Source organism: Cygnus atratus, chromosome 3, assembly GCF_013377495.2.
Source record: "Cygnus atratus isolate AKBS03 ecotype Queensland, Australia chromosome 3, CAtr_DNAZoo_HiC_assembly, whole genome shotgun sequence".
In the NCBI taxonomy this organism is placed as follows: domain Eukaryota; kingdom Metazoa; phylum Chordata; class Aves; order Anseriformes; family Anatidae; genus Cygnus; species Cygnus atratus.
This window is the reverse complement of record NC_066364.1, coordinates 102481897-102498715: the sequence shown is the minus strand read 5'-3', so window position 1 is coordinate 102498715 and position 16819 is coordinate 102481897. Positions and strand designations below refer to the sequence as shown.

Here is a 16819-nt window from a genome sequence, read left to right as displayed (position 1 = left end):
AATGCCCCATTTTATTTGAGACAGGTTGCAAACCTGGTTCTTATCTTGAGTTCAGTTATATATTCCTGTAACTTAGGTGATACATGACTTCGATTGCACTGACTCGCAACACACCTTCCTTAAGCAGCCTTCTGGTTTTACTTATGGGCTTGATCTGCTCAAATGGCCCAGACAAAAGGACATCTGTTACAAGAGGAATGGATAAAATGTCCACAGTCCCACCATGCCCTTGCTCAGCTGATATCAGCTGGCTTGCTCTCAGGGTTTGTGTTGGCAGCGTTTGCAAAGTGCCAGTGTTCTGGCAGAAAAGAGCTCTCTGAGAATTATCTTTTTTTTTTTTTTTTCCTACAGAAAAGCCAGCACAACTGTTTAAATACAGCTTTTTCTGTCCCTTCAGCAGCCTCCTCCCCGCTGCCCTCATCTATGCTTTGTAACTGGGGCAGCAGGATTTGTGACCACCCTATGACAGCTACAAAAAAAAGCTGCTGGGAAAAACACTGGCATTTAGCAAATACTGTTGAATTAGATAAATAAGCATATGTCCATAATTTGTTCGCTTTACACCACCATATATATTATTGAGGAATGTCCCAAAAGCTGAGAAATAGATGTATTTTGTAGGAGGACCACTTAATTTTCTAATAAAAAACATTTATTTGCTGAGTTAAAATGCTGTTTTCTTTTCTTTTTTTTTTTTCCCTCCTTAGAGTTGTGTGTTTACACTGTCAAAGCTGGTCACCTGTTTTTAAGAGTATGTTTTTGCTGACTTGGTAATGCAAGTGAGAATCCACCTCTGGGCTAGGTAGTGATGGAGAAGCTCTGAGAGGGAGAAGAGCTGTGCTAGCCTGCTGCTCATATGGCTGCCTTAAGAACACCCTCGCCTGTACAACCCGCTTCACTCCCATACAGCCAAGTGCTCCTGGTGAGACCCAGCACAGAGAGCATTCATGTCCTGAAGCATGTTCTGCACCCCTTGTAGTCCTGTGCCAAGTCTTGTAGCAAGCGGCCTTCCAGTTCGTTAGAAACACACGTGTTTTCCTGTCACGCTAGCAGACTTGGAATACTATTCATATTGCATCTGTGGCAGTGAGTAGCCTGGCTTCATTATGGATTGTATTTCCTTTAGTTAATTTTTACTCTTATAACTTTTGCTTCACTAAATGCTTTTCTCTCTTGTGCTGTGAAAACTAATAACTTTTTCCCCACTCAGAGAAAGAGTAACGCTGTGTTCCAGGAGCCATACTTTATTACCAGGAGAAGCTGTAAAAGCAGAAATATTATGAACTACATGTTAATGAAAACTGAATAATTTGCATTACTAACTTTGCTGGAGGATGTTTTTTTTCTCTGTAGGCCAAAAATAAACATGAAAGGCCAAGAGGAGTGAGATCTAAAATGAACCTCTTCCACTATGTACTGTGAGCTGTCGTGCAAAATAGTCATTTGTTAGTTTAGTGCAAAAAAGAAAAAGGCTATTCCCTGCATGGAAAACCATAAAAAACAGTACAAGACTGTAGAAGACACAATTAGACCATAGTACTCACAGAGAAGACAAATTGAACTGATAAATACTTTAGACTTCACTCATTTGGTACATCTGATAAATTGTGGAGTAACTGCTCAAAGGCTTCGTTCCGCTAGTCCTCAGTAAAATACATACTTGCTCAGTGAAATATATATTTGCTAAGGCACCGTCCAATTTAACGTTAAATTAACATTAACTTGTTAATGACTTACATTAACATTAACTTGGACAGTGCCTTAGCAAGTATATTGCCAAAAAAAAAAAAAAGAAAAAAAAAGATATCTGCAACAGCAAGAAATTGAGCTAAACTACTTGTAGATTTGTTTTCTGTCTCTAACATCTGCTGCCAAAGCAATGTTGGGGCTATTGCACTCAGCAGGTTTTACACTGTGGAACCTAGATGGATTCAGTTTCAAAATAATCACTTGCACATGGCTTTTTTCCTTGATGTTTACAGCACATTAGCTCTGTGATCAGAAGGACGATAAAGTGGAATTCAGAATGGGTCCAGCAGCACCACCAGACCTGGGTGAGCTGGTGGGAAGTATGAGAGATTTTTGGTAGAGTCAGGAGATTCAAGAAGAACAAAACAATCTAAAAAAGGTGATAGGGATCAGACTGTAATCCCTCATCTTGATCCTTAACATTAATTCCTTTAAAACAGAAAGAGACAGACTTTATTTGCTGTAAACTTTGCATCATACAGCACTGTTTCTTTCTCTTCAGAGAGTTCTGCCATCTCTTCTGAGAATGGCCTCAAAGGACTATATAGTATTCTAAACGCATTTAAAAAGATTTTATATCTGTTAAAAAATTTCAAGTGGTTAACGTTAACTCATTTTACCCTTCTGTCTAGACTGTGTACCTCGGTACATCTTTGAGAATCACATAATAACTAATATTAAAATAGCCCCCTAATTTTCTTTTGCCTTCAAACAGTGCTGCAATGTTCTGAAAGGAGGGCGTGCAGGTCAAATGCCCCTACTCAAGCAGTTACTACAAAGCTGTTTTCACTTAAGTACTTATTATTGTTATAGTGTTTTTTTAAACTATTTTCTGTATGTTATTACTTTTTAATAAAAAAGACTTCAGTATGAAAGAACTGGAGAAAATACAGTTCTTTGTGTATTTGACTCCAAAACAGAACACAAAGGGGTATTTTACTTCATGTCAGAGGTTAAATTATGTAATTTCCTGCCATGTACCCATATCTATGTAAACAAAGGGTATAAAGTCTTGGATTTAACATAGCCCTTGTGAAGAGTAAAATAAAGTTGTGTGACCTGACTAGTTTTAATCCTTTTAGCATTTATACTACAGGACCCTGGGAGATGCATTGTGTTCATTTGATTTTAAAAGGGAATCTAGCCACACTTGGCCAGATCACTTGAAGCGTGAAACACAAGCTTCAGGTTTTTGTTTTTTTCTTACCTAACCATTTGCTTTCTTAAGTGCATTAATCCAGATATGGCCAACATTTACACATCGCAATCAAATGCATTTCTGAACCTTAATTTTAGATTCAACACAAGATTTTGCAGGAAATGCCACACACTCAAACCTCATATCTGTAAGCTTTCCAGGCTGAATAACATAGTAAAGACATGGTGACTAAAATTTGTGCTATTTATGCAGCATGGCTGTTAGTTTCAGCAGTCACCAGTATAGAACCCAGAGTCTTCCAGCAAATCACATGTGCAGAAAAGATTTTCAAAGGCATAAAAAGGAAATCAAAGCCCATCTTTCATTGATTTGAGCAAAACTGGGGTGATTGTCCCTCTTCTCCGCTTTGATTCTAAAAGAAAGAAAGGGATATTTTACCTCTGTGACAGCAAAACTAGAAATAAAGTACTACAAGCAGAGCAGAGACATAGGTAACCTGGAATTCATTGGAAGTACTTACTCAGTTTGACCAGATCAGTTAGAACACCTCAACAACAGACGAGAAGAAAATGGTGTTTTCAATAAAGTTCTGCAAGTCCAGCGCAGGGAATTTGAAAATCATGCTGTGCAGCAGATTTGGAAGACTGGCTCCCCAGGCACCTTGGAGATTGCATTGCTTGGTTTGTTCTCAGTCCCTTGTGATATGAAAGCTTACCTCTGGACTTCACTGTGTTCCCAAGCTGGAAAACTCTTAAATGTATGCTGTCCTTAATAAGCAAAGGCTCAGATGCATAATGGAACATGAAAATATGTTATTGCCTTGGCTTGCCTTTGCAACTGGTCCAGAAACCACGACAGTTACAGAACACAGTTGTCTTGTTTCCTAAGAAAAGTGGATGAGAACTGATTTCTTAACAACATTTCATGTCCTCAGAGAAATATTCTTACTATAATAATTTGAATAATAAGTTCAAGGTCTTATACCGACATACAAAATCCTTCTAATCATTACAGGAACTATGGCGAAAACAAACTACGGCACAAAGGAACTACGATCAACTTGGCCTGCCCTTCCTCAGGGCAGTTGGTCATTTTGGGCCTTAAACCTCAGGTTTGCTCCTCTCGGGGCTCTGTGTGCCGCAGTGCCAGCTTGCACCTACCCTCTCAGCTGTGTCCATACAACTGCATGTGGGGCAGTGCCAGAAACTAATACAGAAAGTATAAAATCAAAGGTGCTGTGAAAGCAGGAATAGCCTGCTCCCCTGCTGCCACAAGGCACAGACATTCCTTCTGCCCTGGATCCTGTCTTGCACTAGGACCTGCTTTTAACTCCTCCCAAATTAATTCTGATCACTCACCTCATTATAATCTGGTACATAATCTGCACATATAAGCATCTGCTTTACTGGGACTGTGCAGTATGTCAACAGGAAGGGAGAGTTGAAGACATTTGGGCTCTCCTCCCAGTTCTGTCCCTGAGTCAGTACAATGACCTTGAGCAAATTGCTTTGGCCAATATTTTCAAGTCCCTGTTTAGTCCCTAAGATAAATAACATGATTTTCAAAGGTACCAGCCAACCACAGCTTCTATCAACAAAATTCTAATCACCAATAGACTAAAACAATTACAGTACATACACTAGTAAAACAAGTGATACAACTATTGTCAGCTGTTACTGTGTCTTTACAGTGAGGAAAATTCTCCATTGATCCGTAGATTACCTGTGTGTTTAAACCCAGTAGGCAGTGACAAGATGACTTTCCATTTTTACAAGATCAGGAGCACTCTTACTCACAAGAAAATGTTAAATGTGCCGTGTACAGCTGGAAGGGTTGCTAGAGAATACCTTTATACTCTTTGCATACATTTGAAAGGAGAAAGATGGAAAAGAAAAAAATAAATTGATTAGGAGAAATAAAATCATCACAAAAAAGGAGATGTGAGAAAGAATGAATGGGAAGAGGAAAAAACTACTACAAAAAGAGGAAGGAAAGAATGGATAGGGAGGGATGAGAGTGGGAAAGCCAGAGGGTATGGTGATCGTACGTCCAAGAGGTGATGACACGCTAAGGACCGTCCTGTATTTAGGCAACTCCTCTGTCTCCCTAGAAGTGGAGGGGCCATAAGATACCCCAAAGAACCCACAACACACCCGCAGTGTGCCTTGAGTGGCAGTCATGCACCTGAACTGGTTAGATGCCGTTGCACACCACACAAACTCTACCCAAGCCAGGCCCTGGATGTGGGATCTTTCTGTATGGAAACAGCCAGAGTGCCATCGGTCGTGGCTGTTTGCCACCGTGACAGCTGTTCACAGCTTCCCGCTTAAGGTACTTTGCATTCTGTCACCAGTTTGCTCCAGACACTTGCACCTGACCCCCTGCTTGGGCTCACCAGGATCATCCAGCTGCCATTATTGCCCCCCGTGCTCACCTGCTGCAGCATCAACGTGCAAAGGAGCCAAGCCACCGCTACACTGCAAAGTGCAACAGGGACTTTTTGTGCTCTTCGCAAAACAAAACTCTGAAATTAACAAATCGGGCCTAATGGCTGAGTCACACAAATCCACAGAGATAATTATTGGTGCAAACTGCCAGGCGTTACACTATGCTATAAAGCGTAACTCTTAGTTTGGCTGCTTCTAATCTGCTTTGAGTTAGCCTGAGATGAAAATAAAGTCAAAGCTCTTTGAAATCCTCACAGGCTGCACTCAGACTTTTTTTTTCTTTTTTTTTTTTTTTCCCATCTTTAAATCCAGGAGTTGGAAGTGGGAGTTTGCACCCAAGGAAAATAAAGACCACTAATTTTAAATGTTCTTTCAAAAATATTTAATCCAGGTTTCTATTTAAATATATTCCTATTTATAAAATATAATTATTTAAATTATAACCATCTACATTAAGGCTTAAGCTTTTGACATTTAAAAATGTTGTAAATTACATTTATAAATGTTGAAGCAGTGTGCTTGATACTGACCTTTTAAGGCAAGCCAAGCCAGTGAGCTAGACAGGGCCATGATGTTGGCCTTGGAGTCCAGTTCAGAAGGATGAAAGCTGAGGATCTCCATGGACTCTGCAGAGGTACTGTGGATGAAGCAGTCCACCCAGTTCATTCTTGCTCCAAGTTGTCAAACTGATTAGTATTTGGAAAAAAAATAATGGGAAAACTAGTTTTCTTCTTCTGATCTATTTTGATTAAAAACAGGATTTGAGAGATTAATCAACAACAAATTACTTTCAATTCATCTTGGGCATACAGGTTCCAGAATATCCTCCTGTCTTGGCCCTCCAGTATTTTAGACTGCAAGATCTCCTGGAGCATTTTGTGGCCCCTGTGCAAGCAATTGCCCAGCTTTCTGCTCAAGGGAAAATATGCTAACGCCTATCCAGGTCTTACCCCAGCGCTGTTGCAACAGGAGTTGTTTTGTATGATCAGGACAGCTGTGGAGCATAGAAACAAGGACACTAGACTGCTTTGCTAAAGCTAACATATATTGTACCCAGGGACAACAAAACATTACACGCTGTAAGTGGTTGGTGATATCATCACCAATGATATTATCAGGCTGGTGATAAATACACCTGCCTCCTGGTTCACCTAAACCAAACACGTGGCCAGGTGCTGTCCTCTTCAGTGGAAGAGACCAGGATGTGACAGATGGTTTCTCTGCCTCCCTCTCTCTCCCAGGGAGCTGCCTTAATTATAGTTAGTGCTACACTACCTATGCATTAACTCCTTTCAGACTCTATATACACAAGGTTAATGCATGGATAGATATTAACATAATATGTAAAGTTAGAAAACAATGAAGTCATCCATGTTTCAGGTCTCCTTGTCCTAGTTTTATACCAAAATATACCACTTCAGCAATGGTCTCATTTCAACATCCTAATAATAAACCTAAAAATTCTATATATCAGCAATAGATTCTCCACAGCTGCATCTACCCACAAAACAAAGGTTTGAAATCTCACGCTGAAATCTCACACTGGTGAGTGACGAGGAATTCCATGCATTGCCCTGTGGCAAGGCATGGGCCTGTCTTGGCCCAGGTAGGACTACAGCAAGGTTTGACAGTGTTCACAGCTGAGGTATCAGTACAGAACACAAGGAACGCTCTCAGGGACTCCCGTTTATACATAACAAGGACGATAAAAACAATGATCTCAAAGCACAAAGTAGGAACAATACCTCACTGTTTAATAAATCATATTTAAATGCAGAAAACATTGTTATAAGCTTACTCCCCCCCCCATACATTTCTCATATACTTTTCAGAATTGCTGTTTTAGATTCAAGTCATTTGTACATTTCAATACACTTCCAGCTTTCATCCAAATATAACTTGAGAAAGATCATGAGAAAAATGTATCGTGCTCAACCACCAACACCAAGGCTTCATGCACCATGTCCTATCTGTAAAAAATGTAAAAGAAAAATAAGGCAAATTTCTATTACATGTTGCTAGATATATTTGGTTAAATGGTTTGTATAATAATGAGTTCTCTTGATTAATAAAAATGCATTCAATCCTTAATGCAAGGCTATTTTTACCTTGAAAATCAATATTATCTATGAATGAGAAGCAACACTAAGAATTAAAAAGGACAGAAAGAAATCAAGTGTAATTAACTAATTTAAATCTGCACTTGCTGCTTGCTTATTTGTATTATGATTAGAGTTCATGTAAATCTGTCTATCTGTCTAGATTTTTCTATTTGTTTTTATTGCGCACATTTAAATGCTCAGATCTTTCACAAAGAAATGCCCACACTAAGTCCTTTGGTATATCGAGATTTGCAAACAGATTGCTAGATGAAAGCAAAGATTAAAAGGTAGCAATGAGCTGCCAGGCTAGAAACCTGAATTAAATCCATTAAGATAGATTTGAATAAGCAAATAAGTAAGGAGCAGCAAGCTGAGCTGAAGGTTTTCTTCAGAGAGCAGCAAAAGTAACCACTTCAAGAGCTGCCACACATGGTAAAGCATCAGGGCACCTCATACTTGGTCCAGAGACTATTGATGTTTTGTTGAAAGTTCACCCATTTAGGGAAGTCCTGCTGTGATAAATCAAACCTAAAGTGACAGGCCAGTTCTTCAGCCATAAGGTCATTTAATAAAGTACCTTTGCCTGAGGGTGTAACTCAAGTAAGGGAACAGTCCCACACGTAAGTGTAAATACTTTGCACACTTGTTCAACTTAGTGCTAAAGAGCAGTTGAGATGGATATGGAGCACGCAAAGTACAATAAAGATGGAAGAACTTTAAATTCTGTTGACTTTCTCTGAGGCTGGATTCCATCTGCTCTAGCAACGTAATTAAAAGTTTGCTAACTAATGACAGTATGTGGCTTTTGTCACCAAAAGAACAGACAGTGGTAAACAAACCCCTATTTACAAGAGGTAGAGAGAAGGGAGATGTGACTGCTGCTGAAATTAGAGATAAACAAAATCACACCTCCTAGCTAAAGAGCCTGTCTAGACAGAGGAGGAAAAAAAAAAAAAGACAAAAACTTGATTTATTCTTGTGAGAAAGAGAGGGGAAAATGATTTTGCAGCTGGGCGAAAATCTTCAGAACCAAGAATGTCAAGCCAGTGACGTCAAGACCACTGAACATCATCTAATTTACACCATAGAATAAGACAGTCTAGCCATAGCAAGACCTCTGTAATTCTGGAAAATAAGACAAGAATAAAAAGTACAAACAGCTTAGGAAACCAGTGAGAAAATCAACCAAATGGATTTTCATCCTAAAAGTATAAGAGCTGCCTGGAAGCATGCACTAGGGCTTCACCTACATGGTAGATCTACTCTGCTATAGCCATGTCGGTAAGATTTAATTTCAAAAAGAAAAAAAAAGTTATAAATATTCCACTTTTAATTCCTGATTGAAGAATTATTGAATTATTACACGAAAAGTTATTCTAGAAAATCCAGGATAGAATAATTATTCTAATATACTCACACCAAACAGCTTTCCCACCAATTTAGCCCTAAGTAGAAGACAATGAGTTTTTAAGCAGAAACCATTAACACCATTCAACAATAATGTACGTCTTTATTCCAGCATGAATCTGAGCCACTCTGCTTTAAGTTGAGGACTTTTATGCCATTTTCCAACTAACATAAATGTTCATGGCCAACTTTAAATCTCAGATTATCTGCATTTATCTACAATTATTCTACCCTAAAATTTCTCTTAGTTATTGCATATAACTGGGACTTTTTCCCTTTTTGCAGGACGGAGTGGTGGAAGGCACACGGCACATACACATCTGCTGTGAACTGCACAGGCATTCCTGAAAAATGAGACAGGGATTTGAACGAGAAGCAATTCTTCCCATACAGAGTAATAAAATGGCAGGGAGCAGGATAGTGGGCATTGCATGCAGGGACCTAAAAACACAGAGTCTGAATACACACAGAGTTGAAGATGGAGAGGCAATAATGGGATTGCCAACTAGAGGAGATGCTGGCTCTTAAGCAGCTGAGATGCTAATTTCTTTTAAACATAAAAGTTGAAAGATGACTGAGTACTGGGCTGAGATTTTGACTAGTGTAACATGAGATTGAATCTTCCAGCGCCTTGATGATTTAGGTGCATCAAATGACTGTTGAGGGAACACTAAAATAAAGGGTAGAGAAGCAGCGGACAGTGGGGCCTTGCTGCACTGCATTTCTAGCCTGTTGGCTGGAAGCAATTCAGTTCCATAAAGTAGAGGGTGTCCTTATAGGTGGCTGGAAATCATTCTCATCCCAGCCCTATCGTAGACACAGTAACTTAAACACCCTAGGTCTGGTGCTTTCTTTTCTTTTCTTTTCTTTTCTTTTCTTTTCTTTTCTTTTCTTTTCTTTTCTTTTCTTTTCTTTTCTTTTCTTTTCTTTTCTTTTCTTTTCTTTTCTTTTCTTTTCTTCTCTTCTCTTCTCTTCTCTTCTCTTCTCTTCTCTTCTCTTCTCTTTTCTTCTCTTTTCTTTTCTCTTTTCTTTTCTTTTTTCTTTTCTTTTTTCCTTTCCTTTCCTTTCCTTCTTTTTTCTTTTTTTCTTTCCTTCCTTCCTTTTCCTTTTCCTTCCTTCTTTTTCTTTTGTTCGTTCGTTCATTTGTTCATTCTTTCTTCCTTTTTTTTTTTTAATTTTTTTCCCTCTCCAATGTACAACATTTAAACACTATTTCTGTGTTTATAGATGCATTGAGACAAGAGGCTTTGAATATTTCACAGAACATTCATATTACCACTATTACTGAATTTATTTCAGAGCTACCCATCTCGGCATACAGCCTGCTTCACTGGCACCTGTGTGCTCACCCCCTGTATCTGACTGGGATTTGTGAAATTCAGTGTCCCTCTTGAAATCCCACCTCTCTTCCTCCTTTTCTGCTAAAAAGAATGCAATTTAAAAAAAAAAATCTCCTTGGGGATCTGATTTTTTGCAGAGGCCAAAAATCCCTGTCACAGAGGCACAAAATGGTTTCCTCCTAAACATAGTGCTGTAGCTCATGCTAACATTAAAACTTAAAATATCATGAAGTAGTTAAAAAATGTTTTAGGCCTCAGCAGAGATTTTTGTCTTTAGGAACCAGTATAAAATTTTCATAGATATGCCATGAATGCCTAAAATAGCTGTTGTAAGCCACAACAGATGTTATTTAAATACTGTTAGATAAGCAGAAAAGTTGTCTTCTAATCTTATAAAGGCAATTCTGTCATATCCTGTTTCTTTTTTTTTTTTTTTTCTTCTCCAAGTTTTTTTCTGATCCTTCTGTCTGGGAGTAAGCACAGCTCATAGCACAGCTCGGGGCTACTCCCGTGGCCAAACAAGCCCTGCTGGCTAAAGCTGTGTGCCTGCGTCTCCCAGCTGCCACGTAACATTCGTTGCAGCACTACGGAAGAAGAGGAATCACGACGGTACGAGCAGCTTCCCCCGATGATTTCACTGGAGCGCCCCTTCTCTGAGGGCAGCACTTCAGGGTCTGGAAAACATGACAAAAAAGAGGCGGGCGGCAGCGGCTCCCCCGTCAGGAGGCGAGGCCTCCCCGTCCTGTCAGGCGGGCGGCACCAACCGCCGCCGGCCGCCACGCGCCCATTGCCCGTTGCCCGCGCGGCCCCGCCCGCTGCCGCCGCTGCCCTAGGCACGCATGCGCGGCCCCGGGGACTTGTTGCTGGGGCTCGTAGCCGGGGCTGGGGCGGCGCGGCGGGGACCGGTGCGGTGCGGTGCGGTGCGGTGCGGTGCGGTGCGGTGCGGTGCGGTGCGGTGCAGGTAGAGGGGAGGGGGCGAGCCGCTGCCCTCAGCCCGGCCCTTTTGGGGAAGGGGCTGTCGCCTGCGGGGCTTTTACTGCCTGCCGGCAGGGGCTGGCGGGGCCCCGGGCTTGGGGCAGGGGGGGCCGGGCAGCCCCGGGGGCGTCGCCGCCCTCCGTCCTGTGGGGAGAGGCCCCGCGGGTCCTCTTCGGCCGAAAGCAGAGGGAGGGAGGCGAGCCAGGAGCACAGGGGCCGGCTCCTCGCGTCAGTTGCGAGCCTCAGCAGCCTGGGTTTGCCCCGTGTGGCGCTCGAGGATAAACGGCGCTGGGGCTGTCAGGCTGGCGCAGGGTCCCTGCCGAAGTCAGGGGATGGCAAAGTGGCGGGGTGTGCTTGCCGCTGCACAACTCCGCCTGCGGGAGGTGTTGCCGTCTCTGACGAGATGCAGCGTGTTACTTTAATTTTAACTCGCAGTCTCTGTAGCTAGCGTGGCAAAAGTTTCCGAAGTTTGTTAAAAAAGACCTGTTCATTTGTCAGCGCTAGATTACAGTCCTTAGAAAGCAAGGACAGAATTATGGCACAATTAAGTGTGGTTTTTTCACAGTGCACCTGTCATCTGAGACAGAATCCTTCCCCTACCTCTCCAAGTGTCATGCAGTCCACCACTTAGTAAATTCTGCTTTGGGAGAAGTATTCTCCATGGTGGTTTTATTATTATTACTATTTTGCTCTTTAGAGGGAGACTTTGAGCTTAATCATATTCTTTTGTTTTGTTTTCAGCATCTGGAACAGTGTTGCCATGTGCGCTCTTCTTGTAGAGGCATGATATCCCAAAAGTAGTATTCCTGGACCTGTGATGAGGACCTACAATCTTTGATTTCAGAGGATAGAGTTTTTTGCGGTATGCTTTTTTTATGAATTTATCAGTCAATATGTGTTCTACATGAAGCGCACTTTTGTCCCAAGTAGATAAGAACGATGAAGTTTATAAGATCCAAGAAAAGAAGTGTTTGAAGTGGAAAGTCCTAAAGTAAGTGGGCAACTGCCTGCACTGATTTAAGAAAAAAACAAAACCCCAAAAATAGTGTTGTGTCAGTAGCTAAATCTTGCCTGATCTTGTATGTTACTAATTTATCTGAGCAAGTCAGTTGACTAAAATGAGGTATATGGCTGTCTCATAGAAAATTGGAAATACTCTGTTCTTTCATGGTAATGATATATTGTAATTACTGTGCTGCTCTCCTAGTTAAACTCTCCAATTGAAAAGGAAAATATTCCAAGAACAGAGAAAGAGGAGCATGTGTATTTGGGTAGTAATTTTTCTTCTGGGGAATTAGTGGCAGATTTGTTAATAATCTCAACGTTTTGGATTCAAACATTTGGATTCAAAGTTCATAAGCTAGTGTAATCACACATGCTCATCAACTAGGAGCCATCTTTGTACTTTTATAGTTTGTTGGAATATTTAATGCCCTGTCTTACTCCTAGAATCAGAATCCAGCCTGAAAGTAGTTTAGTGTTATAAGTTAGATAAGAGAGGAGTTTGTGTGTTCTTCTGTAGCCTTCCTCAGATGTCTGCACAGAACGTGGTTGGTTAGATGTCTGGAATTCTTGCTTGGGCACTGCTAGCAACTGAGTCTACTGAATAACTGAGTTACTGCAAATATATTTCTCAGGTGAAGAGGAATGATTTATTAAATGTGACTTCTTTTCCAAAGTAGTTTCCTTGTTGAATCTCCCTGTGTTTTCTGTACTTATAATGATAGTACATCTCACAAATATCAGGAAGGCTTTTCACATGGTTGTTTCTCTTTTCTTTTTATTAAGGGAGAGAGAAAATGAGCCTTTCCTTGTTTCTGGGTTTTGGACATTCTCATCTAGCCTACTACTGGAATAGAAGTGTACCTTTCAACTCAACAAATGAGACATACTGCTACAGCACAGCCCGGGGCAGCACGGTGCTCCAGGGAGTAACTTTTGGTGGAATCCCAACTGTCCTGCTGCTTGATGTAACCTGCTTTGTTGTAAGACCAGTTTCTATTTCATGTATTGAAAATACTAGGGCCATCTCAAAAGTTAGACGTAGAATTCTGCACAATTTTTATCAGGTAGCAAGGTAGCAATTTGTTTCCAAGAACCTTCAGAGTCATAAATGTCTTAAGGCTGTCCTGAGAACTTCAAGGTAGTTTACTTTCAAGTATTGATAAAAGCTCACATGTAAGCGGGGTGATGATGTCGCTGTATGTTGGATGTGTAGGTGTAGAGGGAGTGCAGTATGATGGGGTCTGTGTTTAGAATCATGGTGGGCTTTGTAGCGGTAGCTCAGTTTTCTATGTTTTGTCTTAATGGCAAGATCATTTTTTCCCTTACTCTGGATTTAACTCCTGAGGACCTTTTTCAGAAAGGGAACACTTCTGCTAAATTGTTTATCGAGAGGAAAACATCTTGCTTGTTTTACAAGAAGAGATACAATATGGAAAATCTGTCGCTTCAGAGATTTTTGAATTAGATTTTGTGAAGCTGTTGAAGAAATAGCGTACTGATCAGCTCAGTCTGGACAAAAGGAGAAACAAGACTATCTGCTGATCTGGAGGCTCCAAGGCAGGCCTGAGACTCCAATAAAATTTATGGTTATTTCAATGAGTTTGGTTGGTCTTACTGGTCTTAAGCCACCAGAAAAACGGAACTGTAGACCTGCAAATGGGTCTGATAAATAAGGTTTCTGGTAATGAAATGAGACTGAGGGAATCACAGTTCCTGAATTCTAGAAGGCCACTGTGGGGAAACTTAAAACTACCTCTGTGAGGTCTGAGCTGATAGTTCCATATGAACTAGAGGATGTTCCTAAAAGTTACACAGTGACATTGAATAATATTTTGTTGGACTATCTGGGGGGATGTTTTCTGAGCTGAGGTTGATTTTAAAGATGCTGAGTCTCTTCTTTTGAGTTCCTTTCTGTTGTACTCTCCTCTTAAATGGCATTAGGAAAAGTTAGCTGCTGTGTAGAAGACTTTTTTTTCTTTTTCAGGTACTGAGGACTGCAATTTATTTAGCAACTCCTGTATTCCTCCTATGTTTATGACATTTTTATTGCAAATACCCTAAATAAGTGTCAGTTGATGTAATTCTGAATATTATTTCTAGGCTGGTTTCCTAAGGAAGTGAGGTTTATGTATTGCACTGTCCACCCATTTGTCTGCTAGTTCCTTCTAATAACCGCAGAACATATCAGCCAATTTCAACCAAAGTTGTCAGAGACTCTAGTAGATTTGTCATCATCGAAATTTTTGGGTTCCTGAAGTTTAATGGACAGAGAAAAGAGAAAGATCTGAATTTGCATTTCCTGTTGGGGGGAAAGCTATTACAAGAAGGTTTTATTTATTGTGAAATGCGGAAATGAGCTGGGTAGTCTTGACATTTATCCTGGCTGGCCAGTCAGTACTTGCATAGCTTGAAATAAGTTGCGTTACTGGCACTGCTTTCTAGCCAAACAGGTATGGGATGTAGGAGGGGCTAGAAGGTGAGAGTGTAGGTGTTAACATATGTTTAGGGAACTGGCTTTGTTAGTTCTGTGTCATTGCTTCATACAGAGCAAGGTCTTTTTAAGAAATTAAAAAAAAATCCTATGCATCTGTGAAATAAATAGTGATTTTTTTTTCTTGTTTTCTTAGCCTCTTTCAAAATGTGAAAATATAGGGGGGAGAGCAAAAATACATTGGAGAGATCAACTATAAGTTTCTGGGGTTTGAGTTATAATAATGTATTAATGATTACTGAGAAGGATAAAGAATAATTCTCATACTTGAGAAAATAGTTGACCCCCCCCACAGCTGGTTACACCACTGTTTAAAAAAAAAAAAATCATTTAAAGTCTTCTGTTGTAATTCTGTGTGGGAGTAAAGAAAAATAGTAAAGGTGTATTTATGAAAGTTTTGACTTTCTGTCAACTACTACTTGCTAGTTTTCCTGACTCTTACAAACCTTTATCAGTATTCATTATCAGTATTCGGTTTGGAAATACTACATTCAGAATTCTTCCTTCATAAATTAGAACAGGAAAGTAGCCGTTCTGGCCCTTGTGTCCCAGACAAGTTGGCTTAAGAGCTAGGACAGCATTTTTGACAGTACCTATAGAATAACAGTTGTGAAACTGAAAATAAATATTCAAAGATCTTTCTTTTTCTCTTCTAGATTTTCATGTTTTTGTTTTCCACTATAAGAAAGAGATTCTGGGACTATGGTCGTGTTGCTCTGGTGTCAGAAACTGAAAGGTAAAAAGATAATTGGACTGATTTCTTGAAACCTGTTGGGGACTGTGGAAGTAAGTAGAGTAAATAGGGCTTAAATTACATGAATTTTCATCAATTAGATGTGCTTGTAATCACATACGTATTTATTAAAAATATCGTTGTTCTGCTTTGTTTGAAATACTGAGTTCTACTCACAGAGTTCCTCTTTGCAGTGTCAGTTATTAAAACTGTGTTCACCATTGTCATTGTGAATTTCGTTCTGCTGTTGTGGGTTAAGGAAGTGGAGGTAAGAGAAAAGAATAGGCTGCTTGTCTGTTAGCAAGTCACATAACTGCTTGTTAATGTTTACAGTGTTTCTGCAATAGAAGGATATTAACTCGTGTTTATCCTGGTTCAGGCCTAGTATCTTCCCAGAGCTCCCTATGCAGACTGTATCATAATAAGTATGAAGAGTTTCAAAAAAAAAAAAAGTCTTGTTATGAGTTTCTGAAATTCTTCACTGACTTTTTATTAGTGATAACTGCATCTGAGCTTTTTATTTGTTTTAAATAATATTTATACAAGGTGATCTCTTGAGGTGTTTAAAAGCTAGTCATATGTTTATGAAGTGGGTGAACTTTACCAATGAGACTCTTGCTGGTATTAATGTTATATCTAAGTTGTGGTAATCTGCAACTAAGCAAAAGGAAGTGGCTCAAAGTGTGGTTTTCTTAGGCTGTATCCATGTACAAGTGTGAAAAGTGGATGCAGCGAAAAAGATGGACAATAACTGAGACAGCATTAATCTAGCTAGCTCAGGTAGCAGGAATGAAGATGCTCCAGTACAGGCTTCCTAGTGGGCTGTGGAGATCCACAGAGATCCACAATCAGATATTTGAGTCAGACAGGTAGGAGTCTATGTTGTTATCCCTGCTGGATAGTGACCTAGGTCAAAAGTATTGTTGATACACCTATGAATACTGTAATCATGGACGTATCGATGTTGCAACATTTCTTTTTAGCAACAAACTGAAAACAGGTACTTTGCTATTTTTACTGAGACCTACAGACTCTCTAATTGTTTTTAGCCTTGCTACAAGACTGAATTTGCATGAGGAGTTCCTGCAGTTAAAGGACTTAATTGTGCAGGGAAGTTCTGAGAAATGGCTCTAAGATGAAAGGAAGAGAGGTGGAGGGAAAGAAGTGTGAGGAGGAGTATCTGAGCAGGAAACTAAGTTGCAGAATTGATCTTGCCTAGGCTTAAAACCTGTTTTGCATTATTTCATGTGACTTCAATTTAATACTTGAATAAAACATACAGTTTTATTTTTAGTTCAGTTACACACTCTCACTTCAGGAGCTCACAAGTACTAACTTAGGAACGTGAGACGCAGTACAAGCTTCTGTGTAGCATATGCATGAAAAGTGAAAGCTGCAGCCTTCGTAAGAG

General features: G+C 40.1%; 1 protein-coding gene across 6 annotated transcripts in view; it reads left to right on the top strand.

Moving 5' to 3' along the window:
* The first annotated feature begins 10669 nt into the window (after window positions 1–10669).
* TMEM63A (transmembrane protein 63A) overlaps window positions 10670–16819 on the top strand; it is a 29652-nt gene continuing 23502 nt past the window's right edge. Inside the window, exons 1-4 of one of the 6 annotated variants that reach the window (XM_035559373.2) lie at window positions 10670–10813; window positions 11921–12041; window positions 12968–13164; window positions 15332–15411. In XM_035559373.2, coding sequence (XP_035415266.1) covers window positions 12979–13164; window positions 15332–15411 — 266 coding nt within the window. In that variant the 5' untranslated portion in view covers window positions 10670–10813; window positions 11921–12041; window positions 12968–12978. Of the gene's footprint in view, window positions 10814–11027; window positions 11166–11920; window positions 12042–12967; window positions 13165–15331; window positions 15412–16819 lie in introns of those variants that run through there. The other 5 variants (XM_050709715.1, XM_035559363.2, XM_050709714.1 and 2 more) reach the window with 5 other exon arrangements.